Raw genomic sequence first — 14,513 nt, forward strand, 5'->3', positions numbered from 1 at the left:
TGATCCACGGGTGCAAAAAAAAGTCAATATTTTAGATTAGTGGTACAAATTTAGTATTAGAGAATTCAAAATATATAAATATATGTGTATTTTTTTCAAGTTCAAAGTTCTTAATTGAATCTCTTAAAAAAATCTACCTCACGATCTCATATAAGGGAATGAGTCCATAATTTTACCAGCACCGTTCATAATGTAAGCATATTTTTCTCTCTTTATTTTTTCTTCTGAAAAATATATGCTTGTTTGATTATATTAAGTAATTAACATACCACGAGAAATGAGAAAAAAAGAATATATACTTTAAATTAAACCAGTGGTAATAACCAGTTGCCAACTCTAAAACAACGAGCTAAAAGTTGCGACATTATTATTATGGAATGAGAATGTGCTGATATTTCCACATAGTTTTAGAAAGGTTACAAAATCTATCTCCATCCATTGCATTTGATGGAATCAAATTCTATGATTTTCAACCAAATTCGTCATAACCCCCTCCATATATGTCTTTTATAATTCTCTTTACTAAGATAAGAAGAAAGTGTTTGGTTTTATTCTTTATTCTATGAATAAATTCTTTACACTTTCAAATCAAATTTATGTGTATGGAACGTGTTCCAACAAAAGGTATTTTGGAGACTCTCACTTGTCTTGTATGTGGTTTATAAGCGACTTGTGTTTTGCAAAGTGTTTCTAGCAATAGTTTCTTAATTTGTTGACCATCTATTGTGGACACTACTTATTATTTTTATCCTTTTTAATTTTGAAGCATTGCACATACCGACAAATGAATTTTTTTTAAGCATTACACATACCGACAAATGAAAAAACTAAAGGAATTTTTTTTTCCATTCTATTAGGTGAAAAATGTTGGACTTTCCCTTCTATTTGGAGTGATCCAAATGATGTGGGTTAGTGGTCCATATGTGTTTAAGCTTTTGTTATTATCGAACAAAGAGGAATAGGATTTAAGTGTGAAAAACAACAAGAGAAAAGAAGTGAGAAGAGAGAAAAATTAGCAGCCACATCAAAACCCCACAACCCTAATTTCAGCACAGTTCAGTGTCACGGAGTTGGTGCTTGCACAAAACTCAATGGTCGGATCGTCCTGAAATTTTGATACAACGTTCATGATTTATAGAAGCACATTCTAAACGGTGGAGATTGAATTCTGAGCTTTGTAAGTCATTATGTCGAGTCGATCTTTGAGGTCAGAATTGCTTGGTGTTTTTGGGTCGTTTTGTCTCTCTTTGTTCTTGTTGTATTTCCAAGATTTATTGTAGATCTTGATGATGTTTATGTATACCTCCTAATAGTGTTAGAGAGAACCTTACCTGTACCCACTGTTGATTATAGTGGAGATTTCACGTGGCCTACGAGTCCCGTAGTTTTTTACTCATAGTAAACAGAAATTTTCTAGCTGAAATTGTGTTTTGTTGTTTGGTGTGTTTTTGTTGATTGTCTCTAAGTTGCATGTGATATTTGAGAGAGTTTGTGTTATTCAATTATTCTGTTGTCTTGTGGATTTCCTCCAAACAAGTGGTATCGAGAGCCGTGGTTTGATTTGTGTAACAATGGAGACGAACACATCTAGGATGGTGAGTTTGAATGAATCCATTTATGATATTTGAAAAGGAAAAATGAAAGATTTGCTTTATGTGAAAGATTTTCACTTATCGGTTTTCTCTAATGAAAAATCCGATGGCAAGAGTGATGAAGAGTGGACTTTGTTGCATAGACAAGTTTGTGGTTATATTCGCCAATAGATGGATGATAATGTTTTGAATCATGTGAGCTCGGTGACTCGTGCCCGCTCTCTTTGGACCAAACTTGAGGAGCTGTATGCAAGAAAGACAGGGAAAAATAAGTTATTCCTGTTCAAGCAATTTATGCCATTGAGGTATAGTGATGGTTCCCCAATGGCCGATCACTTGAACACTTTTCAAGGAATTCTAAATCAGTTGTCATCGATGAATCTTACTTTTGATGATGAAATTCAAGGTTTGCGGCTTCTCGGTACTTTGCCTAATTCTTAGGAGACTTTTAGGACATTCTTGTCTAACTCCGCTCCGATTGATATCATCTCGATGGGCTTGGTTAAAAGTAGTGTGTTGAATGAGGAGTTGAGGCGTAAGTCACAACGTTCTACTTCATATTTTGAGGTGTTAGTTACCGAATCAAGGGGGAGACATCAAAGTAGAGGTTTAAGTAATCGTGGAACTTCACGTGGTAAATCACAAGGAGGCTCTGATAGGTTATCTCATATTGAGTGTCATCATTGTGGGGAAAAGGTACATATAAAGAGGTATTGTCGTAAGTTGAAAAGAGAAAACAAGAAGAAGAACTACAACAACAACAAAAAGGAAGGTAACAATAATGAAGATGTTGCTACTGTTGATGATTTCTTTATTGTTTGTGATAGTTGTGTAGAGAATGTCAATCTATCATATGATGAGATGGATTGGGTGGTTGATAATGGTGCTTCTTCTCATGCAACCTCGAGATGTGATATTTTTTCAACTTACAAGATCAGTGACTTTGGGGTTGTTCGTATGAGAAATAATGGGCAATCTAATGTCATCGGAATGGGTGATATTTGTGTTGAAACTAGCAATGAGACTACTCTAGTTCTCAAAGGTGTGAAACACATTCCGGAACTTCGATTCAATCTTTTATCCGTTGGAAATTTGGATAATGAAGGATATGATAATTCTTTTTTAGGCAATGAATGAAAGTTAAAGAAAGGCTCAATGATGGTTGCTAAAGAAAAAAGGAATGCGAACTTGTATGTCGTCTAACTTGGGGTTTCAAAGTGTTACCTCAACACTTGTGACAATGATAGCTCATCCTAATTATGGCACAATCGTTGGGTCATATGAGTGAAAAAGGGTTGAGTATTTTGGATAAGAAGAATGTGTTGATGGTGTTTCCGATGCAAAGTTGAGAAAGTGTTCACATTGTTTGGCGGGTAAGCAAAGGCGAGTTTCATTTATGTCATCCGAACCAAAGAGGAAATGAGAAGTGTTGGATTTAGTACATTCCGATGTGTGTGATCCGATGAATACACAGTCACTTGGTTTGTGCATATTACTTTGTGACTTTGATTGATGTTTGTTATATGGGCTTATACCTTGAAGACGAAAGATCAAGTGTTGGATACCTTCAAGTTGTTTCAAGCATCAGTTGAAAGAGAAATGGGGAAAATGCTCAAGTGTATCTGAACCGATAACTGGGCAGAGTATATAAGACCTCTCGATAAGTATTGTCAAGAACAAGGTATACCTCATCAAAAGTCTCCTCCAAAGACACCACAATTGAATGGGTTAGCCGGAAGAATGAATAGAAATTTGGTAGAAAGGGTGAGATGTTTACTTTCTCAATCAAAGTTGCCGAAATACTTTTGGGGAGAAGCATTGAGTACGGTTGTACATCTTTTAAACCTCACTCCATGTGTTCCGTTGAAGTTTAATGTTCCAAATCATGTTTGGAATGGTAAATATGTTTCCTACAACCATCTTCGGGTGTTTGGGTGCATGGCTTATGTGCATATTTCGAAGGATGAGAGATCGAAATTGGATGATAAATCAAAGAAATGTGTGTTTGTAGGGTATGTACTTGATGAGTTTAGGTATCGATTATTTGATCCGGTTCAACACGCTTATTCATAGCCGTGATGTCGTATTCATGGAGGATTATACCATTGAGGACATCGACAGAGTTTAGAATAAAAATCTGATTTTTGAAGATGAAGAAATGGTTGATACAGACTAAACTACTATTGCTCATACCCCTATCACTTCGAAGATGTTCCAATTGAAAATCAAGGTATGAGTTTGAATGTTGATAATGTTTAAATCCTAATGATATTGTTGATGTAGGTGCTACGGAAGACGTTGTTGAAAATGAGGTTGATCAAGAGGTTGAAAGTGTTGAGCAACTGATTGCTTCTAATGATTTAAGATGGTGTACTCGTGATATAAGGTCTTCTGTTCGATACCCCTCGAACGAGTATGTTTTTCTTATCGACAGTGGAGAACTCGAAAGCTTTAAAGAAGTTTTGGAGGATGAGAACAAAAAGGAATGGATGGATGCCATGGAGGATAAAATGCAATCACTTCGTAAAAATAATACCTTTGAGTTAGTGAAGTTGGAAAAGGGTAAGAGAGCATTAAAAATAGATGGGTTTGTAATCCTAGAACTTCTTCTCACCCAAACTCTTTTATTATAATTAATTAATAAATAATTAATCATATTTATACTACCTATAATATCTACATTTGTTTTTTTAAATCATTGGTTTGGTTGTTAATTAGTATATGGATTTTTTTATACTAATAATATTTTAAATATGTTTTACTCTATTAATTTTACTATATTTAATTTATGATTTTATTTTAATTTTTGTTGAAAATACACATTATTATTTTTTTAAGACATACAAACTATTAAATTATTGCTAATTCATATCATTATATTTAAAATATTAATTTAAATTATAATATTTATTATTTACTTAATAAAACTTATCTGCATGTGAACGTCTAGTTTATTTAGAAAATTGAAAAATTATATTAAATAATTTTAAAATGTATTTATAAAAAATTAATTAAATTAATTCTATAAATAATATTAAATAATAAAGTATCCTAATCAACATTGCTAACTATTCAACATAAAATATTTGTCCTAATTATCATTGTTACATCCAAAAAACGGAAAGAAATCAACAAAATTTTAAAAGAAGATAAAGTTGAGAGACAAAAAAAATTCAATAAAGCACTAGAGTATTACACCATTTCTTTTACCTATATTCTAAAGTGATAAAAAAATACAAAATTTTCATTACCTTTAGGGAAAAAAAATTCTCTAGGTCAATTTAACTCACTTTCATAAGTTTTCTTTGAGCAAATATACAAGCATAAGTTAAAGATTTGACATTTTTCCAAAATTAAAAAACTGTTTGACAATTTATTTTTTTAAAAATAGATATTAATCTTAAACAGTAATGACGAAAAAGAAAAAAAGGAAGGTAGGCATTATTAAATCATTACACTTTTGGTTAGTCACTATCGAATTACTACATTGACCCTACCGTCCCCTGCCCGGATCTCATCGGGCAGTTTCCTCTTACGACTATTTTCCATTTTCCCACGCTGCCCGGATCTAATTCGGGTAACACCTGCAACAACTGATTCAAACTGTTTCTTTCACCACTCTCAACAAGAAACAGGAAAGAAACAAAGAGAGAGAAAGTTAGAGAGAGAAAGCTTCTCGCACTATAAATTCTCCCGCTCTCTCTCCAATAACCCTACCTAAAAATTCTTTCGTGAAAAAGGTTCTACTTCTCACGATGAAAATTTCTTCTTTCAGAGAAATGAAATAGCATTGGATTTTTAACTTCATTTTGATTCTGTTGCAGTTGATTTGATTTTCGGTTACGGTTTTGATTTTGAAAAAAAGAATTTCGAAGAATGTGGAAGCTCATGCGATTCGCCGCGTCACGTTCGCGGCGGTTCTCGACGGCGATTCCTGCTCCGTGTATGGTTCATAAACGCGGTGCTGATATTCTTCATGATCCTTGGTTCAATAAGGTTTCATTATCTTGTTCTTCTAACTCATTTGCGATATTGTACTACTTCTGAGAGCGCTCTAAATCTGTTTCTCTGTTTTTTATCTCTCTCTTCGTTTTCATTTTTTTAAACATTTTTTATTACTGTTTTGATGCTGCAATGTAAACTTGGTATTGTTTCTTCACCAAAAAATGTTGTTGTTTAAATTTTTATTAGTCTTTTTAAGTTGATGAGTTTGTAATGTTAATTGATTTCATAGAAAGATTAGAGCAGGTTGAGATTTTCATTTGATATAATATTCTTTTTTTCAGAAAAAAATGTGATCTTGAGTGTTCTTTGAGTCCCAGAATTTGATGACTTTTTGATTTGGTTTAGTTTTTGGAAGAGAAAAGAAACAATTCTAGAGATGTAGAATTGATTTTAAAATGATTTTGAGGTGTTTTGTTCTTGTACAATGGATTCTAAAATGATTTTGAGGTGTTTCGTTCTTGTAGAATTGATTCTACCTCCATAAGTGGGCTGATTCTACTTATACCATGTTTGGCTTGTCTTTTGGAATAGTCAAAAGCAATTCTAGAGGTGTAGAACTGATTTAGGAAAGATTTTGAGGTGTTTGGTTCTTCTAAAGTAGAATTGATTCTGCCTCCATAATCAATTTTAGTTGAATCTTGAATTTGTAGCTTTTGAGTTTAAACGTAATTTTTATACTAAAATTTGTTGTTCAAATTGGGTTTACATAAATTACTTTACATCTAACTCACTTTTAATCAAAATCAATTATACAAAATCAATTCACTCAGAATCAATTCTCGTCAATGCAGAATCAAACACACACTTAAGCTACAATTTATAACTTTTGAGTTTAAAGTTGATATTTACATTGATACTGTTCAACTCAATTTTCCATTAAGTTATCCAAACATAAATCACTTGACATTCAACTCACTTTTAATCATAATCAATTCACTAAAAATAATTTTTTTCCACCGGAGAACCAAACATACGCTTAATTGATATGAACACTGGTTTTTTTTTTTTGCTAAGAACTTTGATATTTGCCATAGAATTATTATATATTGGTGATGTGAGGCTGAGGCTAATCAAATGGAGAATGTCTCCTACTTATTGATACTTATATTATACATGATAGCAGTTTTAAGTTAGTTTGGGAAAATGCTGAATGTTAATACAATCTTCTGATTATTGAAATGGCAAGAATTTTGATTACCTTTGAACAATGTCTGGAGTTCGAGTTTTCTGATGAGAAAAAATAACCATCACGAAAATTTTTCTTTTTTATAAAGTACCATCTAACTTGCCTCCAAATCTCTGATTAGTCATGGTCCATCGTGACTTCTGGATACTGACAGATTAGATAAAAAATATATGTACAAAATTTCAAGTTTATCGGGCCTGTTTTTAATCATTGTTTTCAGTCCTAAAGCTTTATTTTTTTCAATTCTAAAATGTAGGATACTGGATTTCCTTTAACTGAAAGGGATCGTTTGGGGCTTCGAGGCCTCCTTCCTCCTCGGATTATTTCATTTCAGGAGCAATATGATCGTTTTAGTAAGTCTTATGCCTACACTTCTTATACCATACGTATCTATGTTCTTCAATCTGAGTAACTGTTGGCTATCTTAAAATTGTGTTATGTACAATGTTAATGTGATTATGTTCATGTGTACTTTTAATGTTTGATAGCCATAACATATTATTATGTAAATTTTACAGTGAGCTCATATAGATCATTTGAGAAGAATACCCATGGCCAATCAGATAATGTTGTTTCCTTATCCAAATGGAGGATCTTAAATAGACTACATGACAGGAATGAGACTCTGTACTACAGAGTGAGTTTGATGATGAAATTGGGTTGTTATTATAATATGCTTATATTTATTTTTAAGTGATTCTTATGCTGTTTCCTTTCTTTCTCTTCAGACTCTTATTGACAACATCGAAGAATTTGCTCCTATAATCTATACTCCTACAGTTGGGTTAGTGTGTCAAAATTATTGCGGGTTATTTAGACGCCCGCGTGGAATGTATTTTAGTACCAAAGATAAAGGAGAGATGATGTCAATGATCTATAACTGGCCAGCTCCTCAGGTATATTGTATCGATCTTAGTAAATACTGTATCCATTTTCTTTTCGTTCTTGATTGAATTGGAAGTGACCTTTATCTTTTCACTCCTACCTTCTCAAGGTTGGAACATCTCCATAGTCTTTTTCAAGTTTGTGAGGGTTGGAACATGTAAGATAAGAGAAGAGAGAAAATTGATTCATTTGTTTTTGAAGTTTTGTTATTGATTTTCTGGGTTTGTTACAAAATAGATTAGGACTTATATAGACATCCTAATCATACACAACAAAATGATTTAACCTACAACTAGTCATAACTAGCTCTAAGTTAGTTATACTGAGGTGACAATGTAAACTAAGAGAAGCTTCTTCCAGCATATACATAGACTCAACTATCTCTAACTTAATTATACTAAGGTGGCTGTGGAACCTAGAAGAAGCTTCTAATCTCATCTCTCACAGAACATAACAAATTCTGCAGTTACTTTAATTCTATAGATGAATTCAGTAAAATTTTACTTCCTGATAGATGAACTATAGTTCAAATGAGCAGGATGTTGCATTTTTTTAATTATAGATCCATTTAGTTTCACTCAACAATTTTTGTTTTATTAGTGCCATTGAGGACTTCTGTTGGACATGTTTCTTGCTTTACTTTCTTTTTATATTCTTGTTCTTTTGAATTTCTGCAAATATACTGAGCTAGAGTAAGATGCATCTAGGTATTGGATTTATAAAATAGAGGGGAGGTAGGTGAAAATAGGAAAATATAGAGGTGGTTAGTTTGTTTTATTCTTCTTTCTATATTAAAAGACGTTCTTTGTCCTGTCTAAACAACTGCCATGCACAAAATTGGTACTTATTTTAAAATTAATAGAAATGATTTAGGTATTTAGCTTTGAATCTGGTTCATTTCTTATGACTTTATGTGACTGCAATGATAAATGGATGCAGTGTTAAATAACTACATGCCTTGTTGTGATTTATGAGGGTTTTGGTTCATTAAGTAACATTCTTGTTCCTAGCTTGTGTTATTCATTTTTTAGTATTGTTCTTAATTATCATGTTTCCCTTTTCAGGTAGACATGATTGTCTTGACAGATGGTAGTCGTATTCTTGGCTTAGGTGACCTTGGAGTTCAGGGCATTGGAATACCTATAGGAAAACTTGATATGTATGTTGCAGCTGCCGGAATCAACCCACAAAGAGTATATGTTTCTCTAATTTTCCCTCAACTTGTGCATTCTGAATGTTTTTTACTTATATATTACAAAATTAAATTATTGGTTCTGGATTATAATCTAATTTTAATTATGTTTTCATTTTTAACTGGAACTTGTTAAGGCCAGTAACTCTCGTTAACTTATGCGTATGCTTTTTTCCCCAACTGTGGCAGATACTTCCAATCATGCTAGATGTTGGAACAAACAATCAAAAGCTACTTGATGATCGCCTTTGTAAGTAAAATTCATTCTGTTAGATATTTTGTTTGCTTATTTCTATGGTTGTATTGTCTCATCTTTCATTGTCTGGAGACATATTTGCTTTATAAACTGAGGAAGGTTTCATCTTGTTCAGCATCCTAGATTATGTGGTTGCATTTAAATAATATTTTGCAATGGCTCTGCCACTTTTGTGACCTCTTAAGAAAGAAGAAAGCAAACATGCTAATTCCTCATTTTTACAGCGTATGTATTGACATGATTTTCATGTGACAGATTTAGGAGTTCGACAACCTAGGTTGGAAGGTGAAGAGTATCTTGAAATTGTGGATGAATTCATGGAAGCTGTTCATGCACGATGGCCGAAGGCCATTGTTCAGGTTTGCATTTCTTTTAGAACATGTTGAGGTTTAAATTAGAAACTGGTTGACAATGACTATTTTTTTTTTCAGTTTGAGGATTTCCAAATGAAGTGGGCTTTTGAAACCCTCAAACGATATCGCCAAAGGTTTTGCATGTTTAATGATGATATACAGGTGAGAAAGTTATATACATGTTCAAGCAGTTATGTAATGGGCTGTGTCCTTAAGTAACTACTGAAACTTTGATTTCTCATCATTTTCCTTGTCCTATAGGGCACAGCTGGTGTCGCACTTGCTGGATTACTGGGAACTGTAAGAGCCCAAGGTCGACCATTGTCTGATTTTGCGAAACAAAAGATAGTTATCGTTGGAGCTGGAAGGTACTTGCAAAACTAATTGTGATGTAATCATTATTTGGTGTTCAGTTTGTTTTACTGTTCTATCACACTCCTCGTTATCACTACTTTCTGCCTAACACAATACTGCTCGATCCTGCCTTACATGATATATTTTTTTGCCTGACTTGCAGCGCAGGGCTTGGGGTTCTTAACATGGCTGTCCAAGCAGTTTCAAAGATGTCAGGGTGCAGTGAAACCGAAGCAAAACGCCAATTTTTTTTACTTGATAAAGATGTATGCTTTCACTCTCTCTCCTTGTACAGTTGCAGTATTAGAGCTTCAAGTTGTAGCACCCCCATAATCATCATTCATCATAATCCTGTATAATGTTGTTACTTCATGATTATAGACCAAACATTTTTAATCCAAATGCTCTGATTCGTCATATTGTCTTAATTTATTATTTGGCATCCCTGATTTTGGATTCTGTTACTTGACTGTGTATCTGATTAAAGTTGTTGATATGATACATCATGTAAGTCTGTCAATAATGACGTAATGCCTGAATTCAGGGACTTATCACGACAGAAAGGAGTAATATAGATCCAGCTGCAGTTCCATTTGCTAAAAATCCAAGAGACCTTGAAGGGCTTTCAGAGGGTGCTAGTATTATTGATGTGGTAATGATACTGATATTGTTCAAGGAAAACTCCATTGTCTTTAGTCTCATACTTATGGACAAAATAGTTTGTTAGCATAAAAAAATCACATTTATATAAGATGATACTTAAATAATGCTAATTTAAAGACATACAAACTTGTTCATGTACATGCTGTAATTATTGATGCCAATTATCTTTAGGTTAAGAAGGTTAAGCCACATGTGCTGCTTGGATTGTCTGGGGTTGGTGGTATTTTTAATGAGCAGGTAATCACCTTTTATAATACCACTCTAACATTGTTTTCTTCCTCAGTGAAGTTTATTAAACAATTAAAAGCAATAGACATTTTTGAAAATGTCTTGCTTAGACATCTTTGGATTTTGCACCATTCATTTCACAGTAATTGGGTTTATTTTAATCATTGGGATTCAACTCAGGTTCTTAAGGCAATGAGAGAATCTGTTTCAACAAAACCGGCTATCTTTGCCATGTCTAATCCCACTATGAATGGTTTGTTTGTACAAAGTTTATTCAGCACTCACAATTGCTTGATCATGTACATGTTTTTCATTTTGATATTTTTTGTTGTTATGGGTTCAGCTGAGTGCACTGCAATTGATGCATTTAATCATGCTGGGGAAAACATAGTGTTTGCAAGTGGAAGCCCTTTTGAAAATGTAGATCTTGGTAATTACCTCTTAATATGATTTTTTGGCTTTGAAGTATCTTGTCATTTTCATATATTTCTCAGACATGGATGCTATATAGGATATGCATCCTGTTGGTACAAAGTTTGGTTGATTTGTTCATTATCATGCGTTATCATTACCTTCAAATTAACTTTTGTTCAGGAAATGGAAGAGTTGGCCATGTAAATCAAGCCAACAACATGTATCTGTTTCCAGGGTAGGGTGCGGGCTTATAAATTTTCATGAATCATGCCCTGTATGAAATTGTCGGAGTAATTTTTATTGTAACCTTCCATTTCAGGATTGGCTTGGGATCACTTCTGTCTGGTGCTCGTCTTATAACAGATGGAATGTTGCAGGCGGCATCTGAATGGTATAATCCTCCGCCTGTGGAAGTTTAGTTAATTATCTTGTTTGATATTTGTAGGGCATCGTATAATGCCTAACAATTGAGCACTCTAACCTCCTTTATTGTCTAATCATTTTGTCTGTTTTCTACCTCATTTCTTTGAAACCTTCTCTCAAGTCTTGATTTTGTAAGTTCTTTTTCTAGCCGAGCAATGCATGTCAGGTGGGGATTTTGTTTTTGAAATGTAATATATAATATTATCATAGATGGCAGTCCTTCTCGTCTTGCAACAGGCTCTACACTATACCTTCAGCACATTTCTTCTAAAATTATATGATAAAGTGCATATCAATTTTTTGAGTTTAACTTGCTGTCATCCTTACAGCCTTGCTACATACATGACAGAGGAAGACATCAAAAAAGGAATCTTGTATCCATCCATTAATTGGTATTGCTCCATTTTTTTTCCTTGTTATCATTTGATTTTTGTTTTCTCATGGCCCTCCTCTTCAACAGCACATTTCTGAACTACTTCAGAGAAATAAAAATCAATTTGTTTAGACACACTTGTGTTAGGATCTTGATCCAAGTTTGGCACCATGTAACAATATAGTGTTTGTTTGGAAAGAAAACTATGTTTCATTATATGGTTAATAAAACATGTACCCAAATCTTTAAAAGAAACAATGGTGTGGATGTATATAGGTGTGTGTGGAAGCTAATAAATTAGTTCTACTTTTGTACTGCAGTATACGAAATGTTACAGAAGATGTTGGGGCTGCTGTTCTACGTGCCGCCATTGCTGAAGGGATAGCTGAAGGACATGGGGGTGTTGGGTTCAAAGAACTTGAACAAATGTCAAAAGTATGGAACCTTTCATATTACTCACTGATCATACATTGCATATTCTGGTTGGGTGCACTGGTATAATTTGTATTCTATCAGTTGAGAGTGAACCAATCAAGATTAGAAAGAGTCCATTGCAAAATTAATCATATCTCTTATTTTATACTTTATATGGTTCTGATGTCAATGCTAACCTGGTTTTACTCATGCTGCTGCTGCTGTTAACCTTGCGGTTGTTTGCTTTGGGTTCATTGCAGGAGGATACTTTGGAGTATGTAAGAGGAAATATGTGGTACCCTGAGTATTGCCCCCTCGTTCATGAAAAATGAGCTCTCAAGCCGTGTCCTATTTTTGGTTTTTAATCCCAGCAATTCATGACTGGCATGGTTTAGAAGAGTTGAAGCTCAAATAATGAAGTGGAAGGGAAGAAGGATGTGTCCCTTTGTTGCAACCGTAAATTGTTAGAGTAATCAGTTATCACGTTTTGATTTAATATTTAGTTGGTTTTTCTTTTAGAAGCTCCGCACGACTAGTGTGATAGACAGTTGTTTAGCATACAAAGAAAGAAAAAGAAAGACAGTTAATTGTTTTGTTCTATTTCTCTCTATCGGTGAAGTACATTGGGATGGATCCTTCCTTTCCTTATGAACACTGTTGGATAGTTGATTCTTTTCTTTTTTATTTAGTGTAGATTTTCTATTGTAACATTTCCTAAAATCTCTTCTTGATTCAAGGATGTGAATTGATTGTAATCTATATATAAACAATCTTAGACTGATGAATAGAGTATAACATCATTTCCCTCACTATTTTCTTTTTCTTTCATTTGTTTTTTTCTTATTCCTCTATGGAAAGCAAAAATACTTGCAGGCAACCTCACTTGCTCTTCCCATGACAGTACCAGTGATGCCTCTGCAGTGACTGGAGACAGTGCAGGTAGGGGTGTAGATGGCAACAAAGTGGAGCTTCTTATTTTAGACAATGGAAGTCTAAAAACTCGTTAAATACTGATCTGTTAGTTATCCTTTGGAACTGATAATAGGCAAGTCTTTCAAGTTCTTATCATCTACAAAGAAGTCCCAGTCTACCGGAAAGCCGTCAGAGACACATACTCTGACATTGAAAACTGCTCTTAAATCTTTGGGTTAAAATCAAAGCTATGGCATGTTAGACAAAGCTACAAGAATTTTACCACCTATTATAAGGAAATGATGACATTGGCAACAATTGAATATTTGCTATGATGATAATGAAGGTGTGTTGAGAACTGTAAATAATAGCAAAGAATTGAAGTTAATTGATAATAGTAATTAACGTTTTAACACAATTGTTAAGCACTGTAAATCAATGAAGTTAATTATGTAAAACTAATTCCGGGCAAACATTCAAGTTATCAGAAGTGATAATAGTATTTAATGTTGTATCATAAATAACACCTATGACTTAACTATTGCAAAGTGTTCCCTGAGGCCGGTAAGAAAACAAATGATGTAAAGAAGATCGTGGTTGCTACGAGCACTCCTCATAGCTTTCACAAGAACACTTGATTCGGAAAGTGCAAGCCAGAATTGGAAGATATATCTTTAACTCTTCTCAAAGAATTTTTAATTCAGTGACTGGTTGTGAATCTTGCTGGAGGAAATATATTTCTCGTGATAGTTCTGATATTTGAACCAAATCACCTTGCCTAAAATGCTCCTTCAAATCATTCCATACATCTGCCGCATTCTCTATGAAGACAATTGAGCAATGGATTTAGAAACTGAATTCATTAACAATGAGTGCACAAGCATGTTGCACCTAGTCCGAGCTTGCATAGTAGGATCAAACGAATCAGAAGGTATGTTGATAATGTGATCAATGAATTCAAGCTTCATCTTCCCTCCAAGTGCACGATGCATAGAATGCACCCAAGAATAGTAAATAGAACCGGTGAGCACTAGAGTAACAGTGACAGATAAAAATTCATCACTAGGATGAATATAAAATGGACTATATTGATCTGGAATTGAATCAGTAAGAGCTGCACGAGTCGGCATTATAACGATGTTAAGAACTGTGAATCAATGAAGCTAAAGCTAATTCCATGACAGAATTTGAAAGAAAACAAATTGTAGTGCAACTGCGTATTCACTTGAAAAAGGAATGAGAATGAGAAATCACTCTTATATA

The 14,513-nt window shown here is 33.7% G+C and overlaps 1 protein-coding gene across 1 annotated transcript; it reads left to right on the forward strand.

Moving 5' to 3' along the window:
• Window positions 1–5,197: 5,197 nt before the first annotated feature.
• On the forward strand, window positions 5,198–13,147 carry LOC131638323 (NAD-dependent malic enzyme 59 kDa isoform, mitochondrial-like). Its single transcript, XM_058908883.1, has 20 exons — window positions 5,198–5,332; window positions 5,417–5,588; window positions 7,040–7,136; window positions 7,302–7,420; window positions 7,512–7,679; window positions 8,733–8,861; window positions 9,050–9,110; window positions 9,372–9,475; window positions 9,548–9,631; window positions 9,731–9,837; window positions 9,987–10,089; window positions 10,368–10,475; window positions 10,658–10,723; window positions 10,895–10,967; window positions 11,058–11,144; window positions 11,309–11,363; window positions 11,448–11,519; window positions 11,881–11,943; window positions 12,245–12,359; window positions 12,599–13,147. The coding sequence occupies exons 2-20, from the start codon at window positions 5,469–5,471 to the stop codon at window positions 12,668–12,670; spliced, it is 1,803 nt and encodes a 600-aa protein (XP_058764866.1). The 5' UTR covers window positions 5,198–5,332; window positions 5,417–5,468; the 3' UTR covers window positions 12,671–13,147.
• The last annotated feature ends 1,366 nt before the right edge of the window (window positions 13,148–14,513 follow it).

This window comes from Vicia villosa, unplaced genomic scaffold (genome assembly GCF_029867415.1).
Source record: "Vicia villosa cultivar HV-30 ecotype Madison, WI unplaced genomic scaffold, Vvil1.0 ctg.002260F_1_1, whole genome shotgun sequence".
NCBI lineage: Eukaryota > Viridiplantae > Streptophyta > Magnoliopsida > Fabales > Fabaceae > Vicia > Vicia villosa.

Bases quoted from the DNA above. Each gene is read 5' to 3' on its own strand.
- LOC131638323 (XM_058908883.1), top strand. From the start codon at position 5,469: ATGTGGAAGCTCATGCGATTCGCCGCGTCACGTTCGCGGCGGTTCTCG. The intron at 9,632-9,730 runs GTGAGAAAGTTA...CTTGTCCTATAG, and splicing joins TGTTTAATGATGATATACAG to GGCACAGCTGGTGTCGCACT. The intron at 10,968-11,057 runs GTTTGTTTGTAC...TTATGGGTTCAG, and splicing joins GTCTAATCCCACTATGAATG to CTGAGTGCACTGCAATTGAT.